The sequence below is a fragment of the Molossus molossus genome, unplaced genomic scaffold, assembly GCF_014108415.1.
Source record: "Molossus molossus isolate mMolMol1 unplaced genomic scaffold, mMolMol1.p scaffold_m16_p_21, whole genome shotgun sequence".
Lineage (NCBI taxonomy): Eukaryota > Metazoa > Chordata > Mammalia > Chiroptera > Molossidae > Molossus > Molossus molossus.
The window spans coordinates 48,997,873-49,012,790 of NW_023425357.1; the positions used below are offsets into that span (position 1 = coordinate 48,997,873).

Genomic DNA, 14,918 nt, shown 5'->3' on the forward strand with positions numbered 1-14,918 from the left:
GGAAGGCGAGCACGGTAAGAGGCTGAAGGTATGGGGCAGAGAGGGGGGCGCAGGGTTCAGTCTCTCTGAGTCAGCCCCTCAGGCATCCCTGCTCTAACAGGTGTGGGGATCAAGAAAGAGTATAACCATGAAATGCTTTAAACTTTTAAAACCCTGCACTGTGGTATGCATAAATACCCGATCCCACGGTCATCCCTCTTACAACTCACTGACTGAAATGATCTCCACCATACAGAAGGGGGAAAATGCTTATCCTTTATAACTTAAGGACTTCAAGACAGCTTCAGTCACATTCAAGCTGTATTCAAAAGACAACATAACTGTGAAGACTGGATGGTAACGGTGAATAATATTTAGGGAAATTAAGAATCGACTAAAACAAGCCACAGAGAAAACCCTTTGTTACATCATTGCCTTCCTTCTGACACGAGTCTCATGTGGACCGATCAGCCTGCTTAGTGCACACATGCTGTTCATGGCCCCCAAAGCTCCCGAGAGAGCCCAATTCACGGACGTTAGGCGTCACGACATGACACGTCAGGTAAACAGCAGACTTCACACACAGAGGACAAAATAGCTTCCGTCGTAATTACTTCAATCGATATGACACACTAGTTTAATTCAGTATGTCAGCCAGACAGAGCACTTTACCCCAAGCATGGAGAAACCTTTACACTAATAATTTGCAAAGTCAAATCTCAGTAGACAAATTATAGGTTTGTCACATCTCTCTATTATCAGCTTGTGGATAAATCTACTTCTTCCGCAAAGTGGCATTTTCCTGTTGCCATATTTTGGTGACAGGATATAGATGACTTTCTTTTTAAGTTTTTAACTTCAGGTACAGGTCTCAAAAAAAATGTGCATCACATTTTTCCCCCTTTTCGAGCATAAATTAAAACAATACAATGTTCACGTGATAAAAACACACAATAGTACATTATGCCAATCACCCATTCGGTCACTGGTGTGCATCTCTGCTAACGGACCAGCCACGTGGGGGGCCTCCGACGTGGGACACACTCACACATGTATGGATACTTATACTAGGACCTGCGGGCACAGACATGTGGGTAAGTATCTCACTGTATTTGCACAGTGCTTTACAGTTCACACAGTTTTATTATGCACAGTATTTCTTTAATTTCTGCACTAAGCTTGTCATTCCTGTGCTCTTCACCTGTCAATGAAGTGTTATATTTTCAAACTAAGTTTACTTAAGCCAGAGCATCCACATGTCCAAAGGGAATTTTAATAAGGATTTTCTCGAGTAATATACTATCGGGTAGAGTCATGGACACTGTGAGTTCCTGAGAAACTCTTTATCAGGCGAACACAGAGGCAAGACAGACAAGCTGACCCTGTCACAGTCCTCGGTCACTGTGGCCGAGCATCCTTCCACGTCGGCATTCCGGAGCGTGGCTGGGCAGGAGAGGCTGCGCTAACCTAGCTGCCCGGATGCGGCGCTACCTTCGGGCAGTGCGCTCTTCCTCGCCCTGCGGGGTAAACAGCCCTTCGGGGCACAGGGAGCGTGCGCCCCGCCACGGGCTCAGCGTGCCCGGATGCGGCGCTACCTTCGGGCGGTGCGCTCTTCCTCGCCCTGCGGGGTAAACAGCCCTTCGGGGCACAGGGAGCGTGCGCCCCGCCACGGGCTCAGCGTGCCCGGATGCGGCGCTACCTTCGGGCCGTGCGCTCTTCCTCGCCCTGCGGGGTAAACAGCCCTTCGGGGCACAGGGGGCGTGCGCCCCGCCACGGGCTCACCTTATCGGCCTGCCGCATGTAGCAGTAGAGAATCCCTCTCATGCACTTCACAGCCGAGTGCTCCAGCTCGTGGGTCCTCCCCTTGTCGTCGTCAATGCGCCTGGGCGAGAGAGATAACTCATGAAAGAAATTGGAAACGGATTTGAAAAGGAAGCAGAGCTTTTGATAATTAAGTATTTAACTATCTGGCTAATCCTACATTCCGGCAACATCTACTAATTCTCTAGCAGTGAAACTCCGTTTTCCAAGCAGATGCAGAATGCTCCAATAAAAAAAGAAATCCCATGATGAAACTCGTGTGGGTTTCTCCTTCTTTCGAGGAAGGAAGCCAACTGCTTTAAAAATAGCATGCCATGTTTCCACATGGACTTGACTGAAGTCTTAAACAATATTTCTATATTGGAGAAATCTACCAAGAGACGTTTAAACTCACAGCACAGAGCACAGGCACTGTTAACATCAACCCTTTAGGTCGTGCGGTGGCCACTGGATTCAAGGTTAAGGTAGGCACAGGCCTTCTTTGCTCTGCCATGTATGATTAAATAATTATTACTTAATAGTGAAAGGTGGGCATGTCAGTCAAGGACACCTTTAAACACAAGCCAGTATGACACATGATGGATTTGGGCATAAAGTTTTTTGTGGCATTTTTTCATGTTCTACTATATTTCTTTCATGTTTTGTAAACTATTTGTTTTTCTATTTTTTAAAAACTTATCTTTAGCCCTTGCCAGTTTGGTTCAGCGGTTGGAGCGTCAGACTGCGGTCCGGAGAGACCCGGGTGCGGTTCCCGCTAAGGGCATGTACCTCGGTTGCAGTTTGTCCCCGGCCCTGGTTGGTCGTGCGGATGGCAGCCATTCGATGTGTCTCTTTCACGTCAATGTCTCTCTCTCTCTCTCTTCCTCTCTCTCCCTCCCACTCTATCTGAACACAAAATGGAAAAATGTCCTCAGGTGAGGATAAAAAAAACAACTTGTCTTTATTGTTGAATGTATTACAGAGGTCCCTCTTTTTTCCTCCCCCTTGGCCCCTCCTCCCCATTTCCACCCCCTCCTGCCTTCCCCACACTATTGTCTGTGTCTATTGGTTATGCACATAAGCATAGAAGTTCTTTGGTTTCTCTCTTCCTGCCCTCTCCCCCCCTTCCCTTTGAGGTTCATCAGTCGAACAACCAATTTGTACCTCCTAATCCCTTTGTCTTTTTCACCCAACTCCCCTTCCATCTGGCAACCAACAAAAAGTTCTCTGTATCTATGAGTCTGTTTCTGTTCTGCTTGCTCATTTTGTTTGTAGATTCAATTGTTGATAGATATGCATTAATTGCCATTTTATTGTTCATATTTTTCTTCTTCTCCTCCTCCTCCTTCTTCAAGAAGACCTGTCAACATTTCTTATAATACTGGTTTGGTGGTGATGAACTCCTTTAGCTTTTTCTTGTCTAGGAAACTCTTTATATGGCCATCGATTCTAAATGATAGTTTTGCAGGATAGAGTAATCTTGGTTGTGTAGGCCCTTCTTTTTCATCACTTTGAATATTTCTTGCCACCCCCTTCTGACCTGCAGAGTTTCTTTCGAAAAATCAGCTGACAGCCTTATGGGAACTTCCTTGTAGGTAACAAACTGCTTTCCTCTTGCTGCTTTTAAAATTCTCTCTTTATATTTAACCTTTTGCATTTTGATGATGATGTGTCTCGGTGTGGACCTTTTTGGGTTCATCTTGTTTGGGACTCTCTGTGCTTCCTAGACTTATATGTCTGTTTCCTTCTCCAAGTTAGGGAAATTTTCTATCATTATTTTTTCAAATAGGTTTTCAATTTCTTGCCCTCTCTCTTCACCTTCTGGCACTCCCATGATGCAAATGTTGGCATGCTTGAAGTTGTCCCAAAGGTTCCTTATACTGTCCTCATTATTTTGGGCTCTTTTTTCTTTTTGTTGTTCTGATTGGGTATTTTTTGCTTCCTTACATTCCAAATTGATGGTTTGCTTCTTGGCTTCACTTACTCTACTACTGATTCCCTGTAAATTATACTTTATTTTAGTTAGTGCCTCCTTCATTTCTAACTGGTCCTTTTTTATGCTCTTGAAGTCCTCACTAAGTTCCTTGACGTTCTCACTGAGTTCATTGAACATCCTTATAAACATGTTTCATTTGGAACATGTTTCTTTGTCTTCTCAATTCAGCTGGCTCCCTGTATGTATTAGGTAGAGTTGCTATGTCTCCTAAGCTTCATAGGGTGACCTATTGTTGTAGGTGTCCTGTAAGGTCCAATGGCACAGGCTCCCTGGTCACTCACCTGGACCTCCAAGGTGCACACCTAGTGTGGACTGTACACCCTTATGTTGTAATTGAAACTTGATTGCTGTTGGCAGGTCAATGGGAGGGATTTACTCAGGCTGATCAGCTGCAAGGACTGGCTGTGCCCACTAATCACTGACCTCTGACTACCTTGGATGATCAGCTGTGCAGGGCCCACCACACAGAGCAAGACTTACTTCGGCAGGTCTCTGGTACCACTGAGTCCACTCATTGAGTGTATCACTTGTGGAGGTGGTTGGCTGGTGGTGCTTCGACATGGTCTGAAGCTGTCCACTGGGTGTGCTGGCTCTGGGGCGAGGTCAGCCACTGCCTATGTTCTACCCGGGGCCACCAGGCATAAGCTACAGAGTGATCTGCCAATGGCTGCTTCTTGTATGGGCTTGGAGGTGCCCAGGAAAAGCCCAGCTGTGAACCAAGGCTGGTTGCTTCTAGTGCCAGGCCTGGGGCCACTTAGCGAGAGGTATGGGGCTTCCTGTGGCCAGATGCTGCTTGTTTGAGAGAATTTAGGAAAATCTGAAGCAGGAACCAAAACAGGCCAATCCTGTGGTAAAGCCACTGGAAACAGCTTGGGTGGGCCTGAACGTTGGGTGGGGCGGGGCCTCAGGGAATCACCAGGGCGGGGCAAGCAGTGTGAGCCAGGTTGCTGGAGTCCCAGATATGGGGGCTGTCTGCCTACCCAAAGGGGAAAGGGCTCACCAAGGGAACAATGGCCCCACTCGCATGTCTGTCTAGGATAAAGCTGCCCCTCCAGCTCTCGCCCTGATGCGAAACAACTCAGTTCTTCCCTGTATATCTCTGGTGCCTTTCAAGCTGCCTCCCCTAAGCTGGAGCCTGGAGGGAGGGAGTCTGAGTAAGTCCGTGCGCGGGCCCTTTAAGAGGAGCTGCCTGGGGCTCCAGCAGCCTCAGCCTCCCTCAGCCTCGGTTCCCACTGGTTTTTACAGCCAGAAGTTATGAGGGTTCACTTCCTGGCACTGGAACCCTGAGCTGGGCACCTGGTGTGGGATGGGGACCCCTCATGCTTCAGGGTGGACCTTCAGAACAGAGGTGTCCTGATTTTTATCCGCCACACGTGAGTGGGACCAGCCCGTCCACCTCGACCCTCCTCCCAGTCTCCATGTGGCAGATGCTTTAATGTCGTAGCTGTAGGACTTCCCTTCAGCTCGGTGTCAGGCGGTTCTGAAGGGTGTTTGTTCTGTAGTTTAGTTGTCATTTTGATGTGGTTGAGGGAGGCGGCGAGACTGTGTTTACCTATGCCGCCTTGACCGGAAGTCTCTGTCTCTGGGCATAAAGTCTGATATTCCCAGGTCTTAGTTTAAAATCAGCCCGGCCAGTGTGGCTCAGTGGATTGAGCATCGTCTCATGGACTGAAAGGTCCCAGTTTGATTCCCGGTCAGGGCACATGCCCGGTCAGGAAGCCAATCAATGTCTCTCTCTCACATCAATGTTTTTATTTCTCTCTCCCTTCCTCTCTCTCTAAAAAAGTCAATAAAAACATTAAAAAAAAAAAAATCAATTGACCACAGTTTATATCCCTTGCTTTTAAAAAGAAAGAAGAACTAAAATCTAACTATTAAACCAGGTTAAGATTTTCCTATCTTTCTTATGGATCAATGACCTTCCATAGGTGGACGAGAGCTTATTCATTGCTTCACTCAATCTTAACTAAGAGATCTGGCGACCATCCCCACTGGACAGAAAGTATCTCCTGTGTCCTTAAACGTTAGACTATGACGACTTCACCTTCCAACTGCAGATCGTATATGCCACCAGCAGGAAGAATGACGATCACTGTGACACAGTACAGTGATGTCGGTGAAAAGCTGAATTACCCATCGTTAGAATATCCTTCCTCCTTTCATCGGTGGGCAGTGCAGTAAAACTAGCAGGATTTTCTTTTTTTGAAATAAGTTTCATTGATTTTTTAGAGAGGAAGGGAGAGAGAGAAACATCAATCGGCTACCTCCTGCATGCCCCTCACTGGGGATCAAGCCCACAACCTGGGCATGTGCCCTGACCAGGAATCAAACCAGGACCTCTCCGTCCATGGGGCGACACTCAATCCACTGAGCCACAGCAGCCGGGCTAGTATGATTTTCCGCTGTGCTCAATTTTCACCCAGATGTCAGACACACGCATTTTAATGGAGGCAAATTAGAGCATAAATAACAGTGGACCAGACATTGATATATGGAGGAGACAACGCAGCTGAAGAATAATGAACTCAGTGAGATGTTCTGTGTACAACTCCTATCCCATGTAAAACATAATTCAAAATACAACAAAATCGAATTTTCCTGAAGTTGTCTTTAAAATAATTCTCTGCCTCTGATTTCAACGAGCATTAAACCACGACTAAAATATTCCAGAATTCAGCCGCAGTAAAGAGTCTCTGTTTGAATGACGTCCTCCTGTTCCTCCTTTCTCCTGCAAATAAAACGGGAACCATCATATTTCTCTTCCGGCCGAGGAAGTAAAAGAGCAGCTGCGTCTGAGTAAAGACGTTCGGGCATCGGGATGTTTATGAACCTAGTGAGCAGAAAGAGTTCCTCTCCTTTCTACTGCGAACTGGCAATTCAACTTTTTTTCAGCAAGCTATATATATGCAAATTCAAGTTTTAATGGAAGCTAAAGAATACTTTTAATTTAAAAAAATAAGTGAAACAACTTTAAATTTAATTCTAGTCAATTTATTGATCTCAAGTTTTGTGTAAGTAGTGATCAGATATTTCTACAATATGAAGCCTTAATTTTATATCTAAATCAGAATTCCCTACTTATAAATATATAACTGCTGAAAAAAGTAGATACTTGAATCCTATCATTGGTGCATTATTTCCCCACAGGCAAACTTCAAGGAAAGTCAAATCAGAATACTGTCGGGCAGACAGAGCGATGTGACTTCACTGTTCACCACTCCAGGGGGGACGCCTGCTGCACCCACCTCCGAAGCAGAGGCGGGGACAGGAGCAGGCCCTGCAGGAGAGCTCCTTCCTCCCGGGCCACGGCTGCAACGCGCCTCCCCAAGGCTTGCCTGGACCTTCGTCTGTGCAACTCACACCCATTCGACCAGTCCGAACGTGCACTTTCAGATCAGCACTCAAAAAATCACCTCTCGCCCTGGCCGGTTTGGGCTCAGCAGTTAGAGTGTCAGCCCGAGGACCAGAGTCCCGGGTTCGGTTCCCACTAAGGGCACGTACCTCGGTTGCAGTATGTCCCCAGCCCCTGTTGGGGTCATGTGGGTGGCAGCCACTCAATGTGTCTCTTACATTGATGTTTCTCTCTCTCTCTTCCTCTCCCTCTTCCTCCCTCTCTTCCTCTTGCTCTGTCTGAAGATAAGTGTAAAAATGTCCTCGGGTGAGGAAAATAAATAAATAAATAAATGGAGTCCTTTAAAAAAAAATCACCACTCTTCTTAAATAATGAGAATCCATATTTAAACCCTAATATAAAGTCATGATTTTCCCCCCAGAAGTTATTCTTGAAACAAACTGCAAAAACCCTCCATGACACATTTTAATATGACATAAAGTATAGGTTCAACTTTCTCTTAACAGCTTTTGTAAGACTGAGGAGTTCAGGAAGTTTTAAGGACATTTTAACGATATTAATCTTTCTAATGCATGAGCAAGGTATATCCTTCCACTTATTTGTATCTTCAGTTTCCTTCTTCAGTGTCTTACAGTTTTCTAAGTACAGGTCTTTCACCTCTTGGTTAAATTCAATCCTAGGTATTTTATGCTTTTTGATGCAACTGTAAATGGGATCATTTTCCTAATTTCTCCTGGTCGTTTGTTACTGGTACACAGAAATGCGGCAGGTTTCTGGGTGTCGATTCTGTGTCCTGCAACTTGACCGAAGTCATTCATTCTCTCTAATAGTTTCTGTGGTGAGGTCTGGAGGGTTCTCTCTATAGCATCATGTCATCTGCAAACAATGAGAGTTCTAGGTCTTCCTTTCCAGCTGGATGCCCTTTATTTCTTTGTCTTGTCTGATGGCTGTGGCGAGGACTTCCAATGCTGCGTTGAACAGAAGTGGGCTGGTGGGCCTCTGGCCTGTTCCCGACCTTAGAGGAAAGGCTTCCACTTTCTCCACGGGTCTGATGTCGCTGTGGGCTCGGCATGCACAGCCTTTGTCGTGTGGAGACATGTTCCTTCGACACCGCTTTGGTAAGAGCTTTTATTGTAAAAGGATGTTAAATTTTTGTCAAACTCTTTTTCTGCATCTATTGAGATCATATGAAATGTTTAAAATCATTTATTTTGTTGATGTGATGTATCTATCAGATATGTAAAGTCTTCTGGGAAAAGACTACACTCTTGTACTTTTTTTTTTAAGCAATGTTCCCTACAACGCATCCTTCAGAAACATTTCCATCCACAGGTCTTTGATTTTCCTTTACCGGGCACCCGTCCAGGCCCGAAGACCGAGGAACGGCGTCCGTGTGGAGCGCAGCTGTCAACGGGAGTGCGGGCGCACGCGCCTTCGGAAGCGGCTCGGAAACCTGGTCTGGGTAACGGTCAGCGCTCTGACGGCTGACCACGCGTCAGGACACGCACGGGGTGCTTCCGTATACAATGGGATCGATAGAGTAGGAGGAATTCTGCACTGCTCAAGGATTTTTCTTTCTTTATAAAGAAACTGCTTGACTTCCAACCAGATCTGACGAGTGAAAGCCCAATGAAGGGCAGTGGGAGAAACACTGGCCTGGGTGAGGGGAGGGGCCCGCCCTGCTTCACCGTCACCTCGCTGCTCAGTTTGAACAGATCTATTGACTGCTCCGGGCCTGTTAGGTCACGTGCAGAACGCAGTCATCGTCCGTTCCCTGTGATCAGCATCAGGCAACTGAACGAGTGTGGGAAGTTCATCTGCAAAAACTAATGCTGACTTGCAAGCCTAGAGATGAGGAATCTGGTCATGAGGCACTGAAACTGGTCTCGTGTGCACCCTTAGGACATCTGGAGGGTAGAGGCCCCACAGCAGATGACGTGCCGTGTCCCACGTGAGTCAGCAGCCGAGCCCAAGACAGCGGCAGCTTGTCTGGGTGGACACACCTCCCACCAGACCCCGTGGCCCGCGCTCACAGCGGCTCACCTGTACGCGAGGGCCACGGCCCAGGCGGCGGCAGCGCAGTACAGGCTGTCCTGGACCTTGGCCTCGCGGGCGCCGCCGCAGGTCTTGGTGGGAAAGAGGCCCGTGGTGGGACTCTGGTACTGCAGCACCGTCGACTTGACTGCAAGCAAAGGCGAGAAGCTGCATGAACTGCACAGCCGTCCACCTCCCCTGGCTGCTGCAGCCGCAGCCTGCTTCTGACCACCTTGCTGTTTCTAAACTTAGCTGTGGCGTAAAACTTCTGGAGATGTAGACACAACGTCACGATAAGTCACGCTAGTCAATCTCTTTATCTAGTTATGGCTACAAAGAAAATAAAAGGGCAACATAAAATATATATACCACAATCTTGACCAAAATAAGGTGAAGTAAGGTTTTACGTGAAGTTGAAAGGAACAAAAAAAATCCTTCCCTTAGGGGAGACAAATAAATTAAATTTTATATAAGGCACATGAAGAGAACTGAGAAAAAACTAACAGGCGTTTCCACCTTAGGGTCTGATGAACAAAGAGGAGCCGCACACACCTAGGAAACTAAACCTTCCGGGCTGACACTGGCAAAAACAAATCAACAACAACAAAATAGGGACCCAGTATTAGTCTCAGTGACCTGAGATTCCCTTTGTATCTCGACGAGTTAGAAATCGCCACGAAAGGCCCGGGACCGCCTGGGAGCCACGGTGAGGAAATGAGCGAGGGCAGCTCCACAGTCTGTGTAAGTGCTGATCGGGAAAGCATCCGGCTCCCCAGTCTGGCCACGTTCGAAGACATTGGCGACAGTTTTAAAAGCAGTCTGGGGACAGAGAGGGCTGGCTGCGCTCCCTCTGCGCCCGGGCCTGACATGCGACTGGCACACGGAGCTGCCCGAGCTCCGAAGCTGCCGCGACGCCCCAGCGGGGGAGCACCCCCAGGAACGCGTGGCAACTAGGGCAGAACAAAGACCACCCACAGCCACGGGGGGATCTGCTGTCCTCAGACTTGGCTTACCGATTCTGTAATAATAATCCAGTTTATCCCACAGGGTTTCATGATCAGCTCTCAGAAGATTGATGCTTTTAAGGGGTTCATACACTGAGCCTAAAAGAAAAATGAACACTCATCAGTTTCAGTCATTTTCACCAACATCAACCAAGAAAACTTCTGGACAAATGAAGAAGCACTACTTAGCGATCAAATTTTTGTTTTCATAGATGAATGATCGTATTTCACTACGGTTCGAGTTTGGGGTGGGGGAAGGAGAGAGAAGAACACCCTTGTAAAAGGATGGAAAGGTCTGACTGTGAGGAGTTACCCTCCCCCTCACCCCGCAGTCAGTCCAACAACTCAAACAACACTCAAACTCAGGGGCTAGTCAACAGCTCAGTAATTGCAGTGCCGCTTGAGAAATACATCTTCTAAAATGCCCTGAAATCCAAACTTTATCCAAACTATGTTTAAGTTTCTTCAGGCAACTGTCTGTGAAATGCTCACACCCCAAAACCTCAAGGAAACAGACAGCACTGCCCTGTTCCAAGCCATCGGTTCGAGTATCTGGATCGCTTTCACACGGAAACTCTGCAGCCTCCCGTCTCCTAGGTAGATAACACACTGCCCCTATTACATAGTCTATACGCAGAAACTATCTCTACTTCTCAGCCATGGAAACTGCTCCAAAGTGGTAGCGGAGCACCCTGCCCGAACGCTGCAGAACACACAGTCATCACGGTAACTGGCCACAAAATGGATACAGAAAATTGTTCACTTGACTAGTGTACTTTCTCAACTGTTGAATGAAAGGAAAATATCGGAACCCTCAGCCATCAGACTAAGTAATGTCTCCAATTCATGTTAAAAGCACCCAGAAATCATAAACTCAAGGTGACGATTAAGCCACCTCTGGACTCAGAGAACGCAGGTCGCCGAGTCTGGCGACAAGCACAAGAACAATCCGTGACCTGCCGGGCAGGGGTGGGGAGAGAGGGCGTGGGCATAAAGAACCTGTCACTTTGAAATAATGAAAGCCTTCGCGTCCATCAAATGGCTGTGTCCGGCACGCTAGTCTGAAGCCAGGCCCTGGGAGCCCTTTGTTCGGGCAGACGGGCGAGGACCTGCACCCTGCAGCCGGGTCCCATCACTGCTGCTGCAGAGGGGTTTGCGGGTGAAGACAGGAAATGCAGACACCCCTCTGAGGGGAGAGGCTCTCGGAAGAAGAGTCTCCACAGTGACACCAGAACGGGCTCTAGTGAAGGGCGGAGCAGTGTGACTGCTTGGTTTGTAAAGGGGGATCATGAAACACACCCATCCCAGCCTCCGGACCCTCTCGCTTAACGGCACTCATGGAAATCTCCGACACAGTGCGGCTCAGTCACCCGCTCCCCACGTGGGTATGTAGTTTTCTAGTTTTGCCATCACAAACAACACTGCAAAACATCCCTCTGCACAGATATGCTGGAGCCAGCTCGTACGAGATGAGGGGAGTCGACGCTCTAACCACTGAGCACACTTGCCAAGGCAAAACCCTCAACTTTTCTTTAAAAAAAAATTTTTTTCTTTATTAATTTTAGAAAGAGGGAGAGGGAGAAAGCAACATTGATGAGAGAGAACATCTATTGGCCGCCACCTGCACTCCCCCCACTGGGGATCGGGCCCACAACCTGGGCGTGTGTCCTGACCAGGAATCAAACCGGCGACCTCTTGGTACAGGGTCGACGCTCAACCACTGAGCCACACCAGCCAGGCAGAACCCTCAACTTTTTAAGTCTATATGTTTCTCCATGGCAAGTTGGGTAAAAAATGTATTTTTATCAATGTTCTCTTTCATTGATGTTTCTCTCTCTCTCCCTCTCCCTTTCTCTCTCTAAACTCAATAAAGAAAAAAAATTATTTTTTAAAAAGCCCAGTTGGTGTGGCTCAATGGTTGAGCATCGACCCTGCACCAAGAGGTTGCTGGTTCGATTCCTGGTCAAGGCACATGCCCAGGTTGTGCGCCTGATCCCCAGTGTGGGGCGTGAAGGAGGCAGCCAATCCATGTTCTCTCTCATCGATGTTTCTATCTCTTGCGCTCCCTTCCTCTCTCTCTAAAATCAATAAAGAAAAGAAAATTTAAATGTAAAATATGAAATGGCAAATATAAAACAACACAACTTTATAAAAATAAAGTGGAATTTGCCTATTCAACGTATCCAAATGAGATGTGAAAAGGCCGCTCCGCTGTTTCCATTTTATTTCTGATGAAAACGTATTAAGTCCTCCCGGTGACCTTTACAGAAGGAGCACAGCCTATAAAATCTGTGTAAGGATATTAAATCTGTTGCTGTTTCGTGTGTTGCCCTCATGAACACCAATCGCTCAAGGAGCTATTCCGTCTTCCTGTGTACGGTCTAGGAGAACACCTTGCCCCAGTCTGCTTCCTGCGAGGTCACGGCTGCATTCAAACAGTTCGAACCTTTCTGAAAGTTTTTACAACTCCTCCTTATAAAAAAAAAAAGCACTCAGAAGTGGCAAAGTCATTACATGTCCTCAACAGCAGCAGTGTCCTGTCACAGCCCCAACCAGCAGCCTCTGGCACCGCGCACTCAATAAATATTTATTGAACAAACGGAACTGATACCCTCTGATGTCCAGGATCTGCCAGAAGCTGCTCAGAATCGGCTGCAATCGTAATTAACTAAGAGGCAGTGAAGTATGACTCACTCATCAATGACCTCAGCTGTGACCAGCAAGTATTTCCACGTGTTCTTCTCTACATTGTTCTGCTGCCCTGCTCTCCCTCCTCATCAAGGAGGCTGAGTGAGCTCACAACAGGCTATGATGTAAAAATTACTGGATCCCTAGAATAAATGTATCTAGCCTTCCAAGGGAGCCACTTTATAAAGGATAATACTAATCTGAACATGTCAGACTTCTCAAGAGAAACTTAGAGTCATTCATTGTTTCATACGTATACTCCAGTGGGATTTTTGAATTCCAAACTTCTGAGTTAAATGACAGAGTCTTGGTTCAACATTAACAGAACTACGAGGAGGTGGAAAGAGCTTCACTGTACACACTTCCCAACCTTCACAGGAGATACTTATTACATGATGTCATCTGTTGTTATAGTTGTGAAAACATGTGCACTGGGCATTTTGCTGTGTATATGTTCTTCCACACAAGTCCCACAGAAGTGTTTCAAGCCGTTCAGCATTCTGAAAAATGAAACCAAACCACTTCCATTTATCATTTACACTCTGACGAAACCTGGTCAGTATTCCTTATCTCAGTCAAGTTCAGCGATGCATTTAATACGAATATTATTACTACTAATTAAAAATTGCTCTGATAACACTTTGTATGGTAGGCATGAATAAAGTCTTAAATGTTAAGCAAAAAAAAAAAAAAATCAGCCCTGGCCGGTTTGGCTCAGCGGTTAGAGCGTTGGCCTGCGGTCTGGAGAGACCCGGGTTCGGTTCCCGCTAAGGGCACGTACCTCGGTTGCAGTTTGTCCCCGGCCCTGGTCAGTCGTGTGGGTGGCAGCCACTTGATGTGTCCCTTTCACGTCGATGTTTCTCTCTCTCTCCCCCCCCCCCCACTCTATCTGTACAAAAATTGCAAAAATGTCCTCGGGTGAGGATTAAAAAAAAAAAAAAATCACAATAAACTAATGAATTAGTCAAGTCAGATGACTGTAGGAATAAAAATACTCATAACCAGAAAAAAACGAAAGACTTCCGGACTCTCCCCAGTACAGACGCTGCAGATAACGAACAGGAGAGCACTTCCTTCTCACTAGAAGGCAGCCCGGTGCAGGCCATGGGGCAAGCGAAGTGGGCAGAGGTGGCATGTCATCCTCACTCCCCCCTCCCCCCGGCGTGGTGACTCCTCCAAGGCTGTCCTGAGGTTCTGACCCAGCTTGTATGGAATCCAAGTCAATTATCTCACAAGCCAACTTTCACGTTTCAGTGAATAAGAGTAAGCCCAAGGTCCGATCAAGCGAAGGTCTGCCTGGTCTACACTGCCTGTCGCCCACCCCCACCCCGTCCTCCCTGACCGGGAGACTGTCTCAGGAAAGAGGCTCTGGAGAGAGCACGGGTTTTGAAAGCAGACAGACCTGGGCAGCAACCACAGCTAACCCACTCCACCACGGCCAGACTGGCTCTCCCTGGGCGAGGCTTCTCGCCTGCAAGGTGGGGGGTTATATAACCTCACAGGGTTGCTGAGAGACTCAAATGGATATTTTCAGCAAAGCCACTAACACAGTACACAACACAAACACTAGTGTCTGCCCATCCCCATCCTTACATGTCCGAATCTGCTCCCGCACTGGGCACAGGCTGGGGCACGAACAGGAAATGCAGGATTCAGGAAGAATTGGTTTGTCAGTTCACATCAGCACCCTCTTGGTCAGTGCAAGGCGGGTGCCCACACAGTGATTTTACACCAGCAACGGAAACAATCAGTAATTTTTAAGAAACATAAGAGTTGACTGAGTGGAATTTGAGCTGTAACGGGACAGCAATGCCGCGCGGGTTGCGCGTGGTCCAGTGCAGGAAACCAAGCTGGCCCTTCTCCCTGACCAGCCAGGGAGGGAGCACTGCCTTGGGGGAAGAGGCAGACAAGCTCCCGAAATCCAGCCCTGCGCTACGCAGGAGGGATGCTGACAGGTCTGCAGTGACACTGCAGAACCAAAGTAAACTACTTCTGAAGCGTGACTATTCAGAGCTAACCTTCACTTCACTAACAAGTCACTAACAACCTCCAAGTCCCATAAGGG

General features: G+C 47.4%; 1 protein-coding gene across 15 annotated transcripts in view; it reads right to left on the reverse strand.

Annotated features, from left to right (window-relative positions):
- Positions 1–14,918, reverse strand: part of PHKB (phosphorylase kinase regulatory subunit beta) — a 104,218-nt gene that overhangs the window by 78,801 nt on the left and 10,499 nt on the right. For 10 of the 15 annotated variants that reach the window (XM_036274200.1, XM_036274196.1, XM_036274195.1 and 7 more), the window contains 3 exons: positions 10,175–10,264; positions 9,171–9,309; positions 1,762–1,861 (listed from right to left, as the gene is read on the reverse strand). In XM_036274200.1, the coding sequence (XP_036130093.1) occupies positions 1,762–1,861; positions 9,171–9,309; positions 10,175–10,264 (329 nt within the window). Of the gene's footprint in view, positions 1–1,761; positions 1,879–9,170; positions 9,310–10,174; positions 10,265–13,245; positions 13,354–14,918 lie in introns of all 15 variants that reach the window. The other 5 variants (XM_036274202.1, XM_036274203.1, XM_036274201.1 and 2 more) reach the window with 3 other exon arrangements.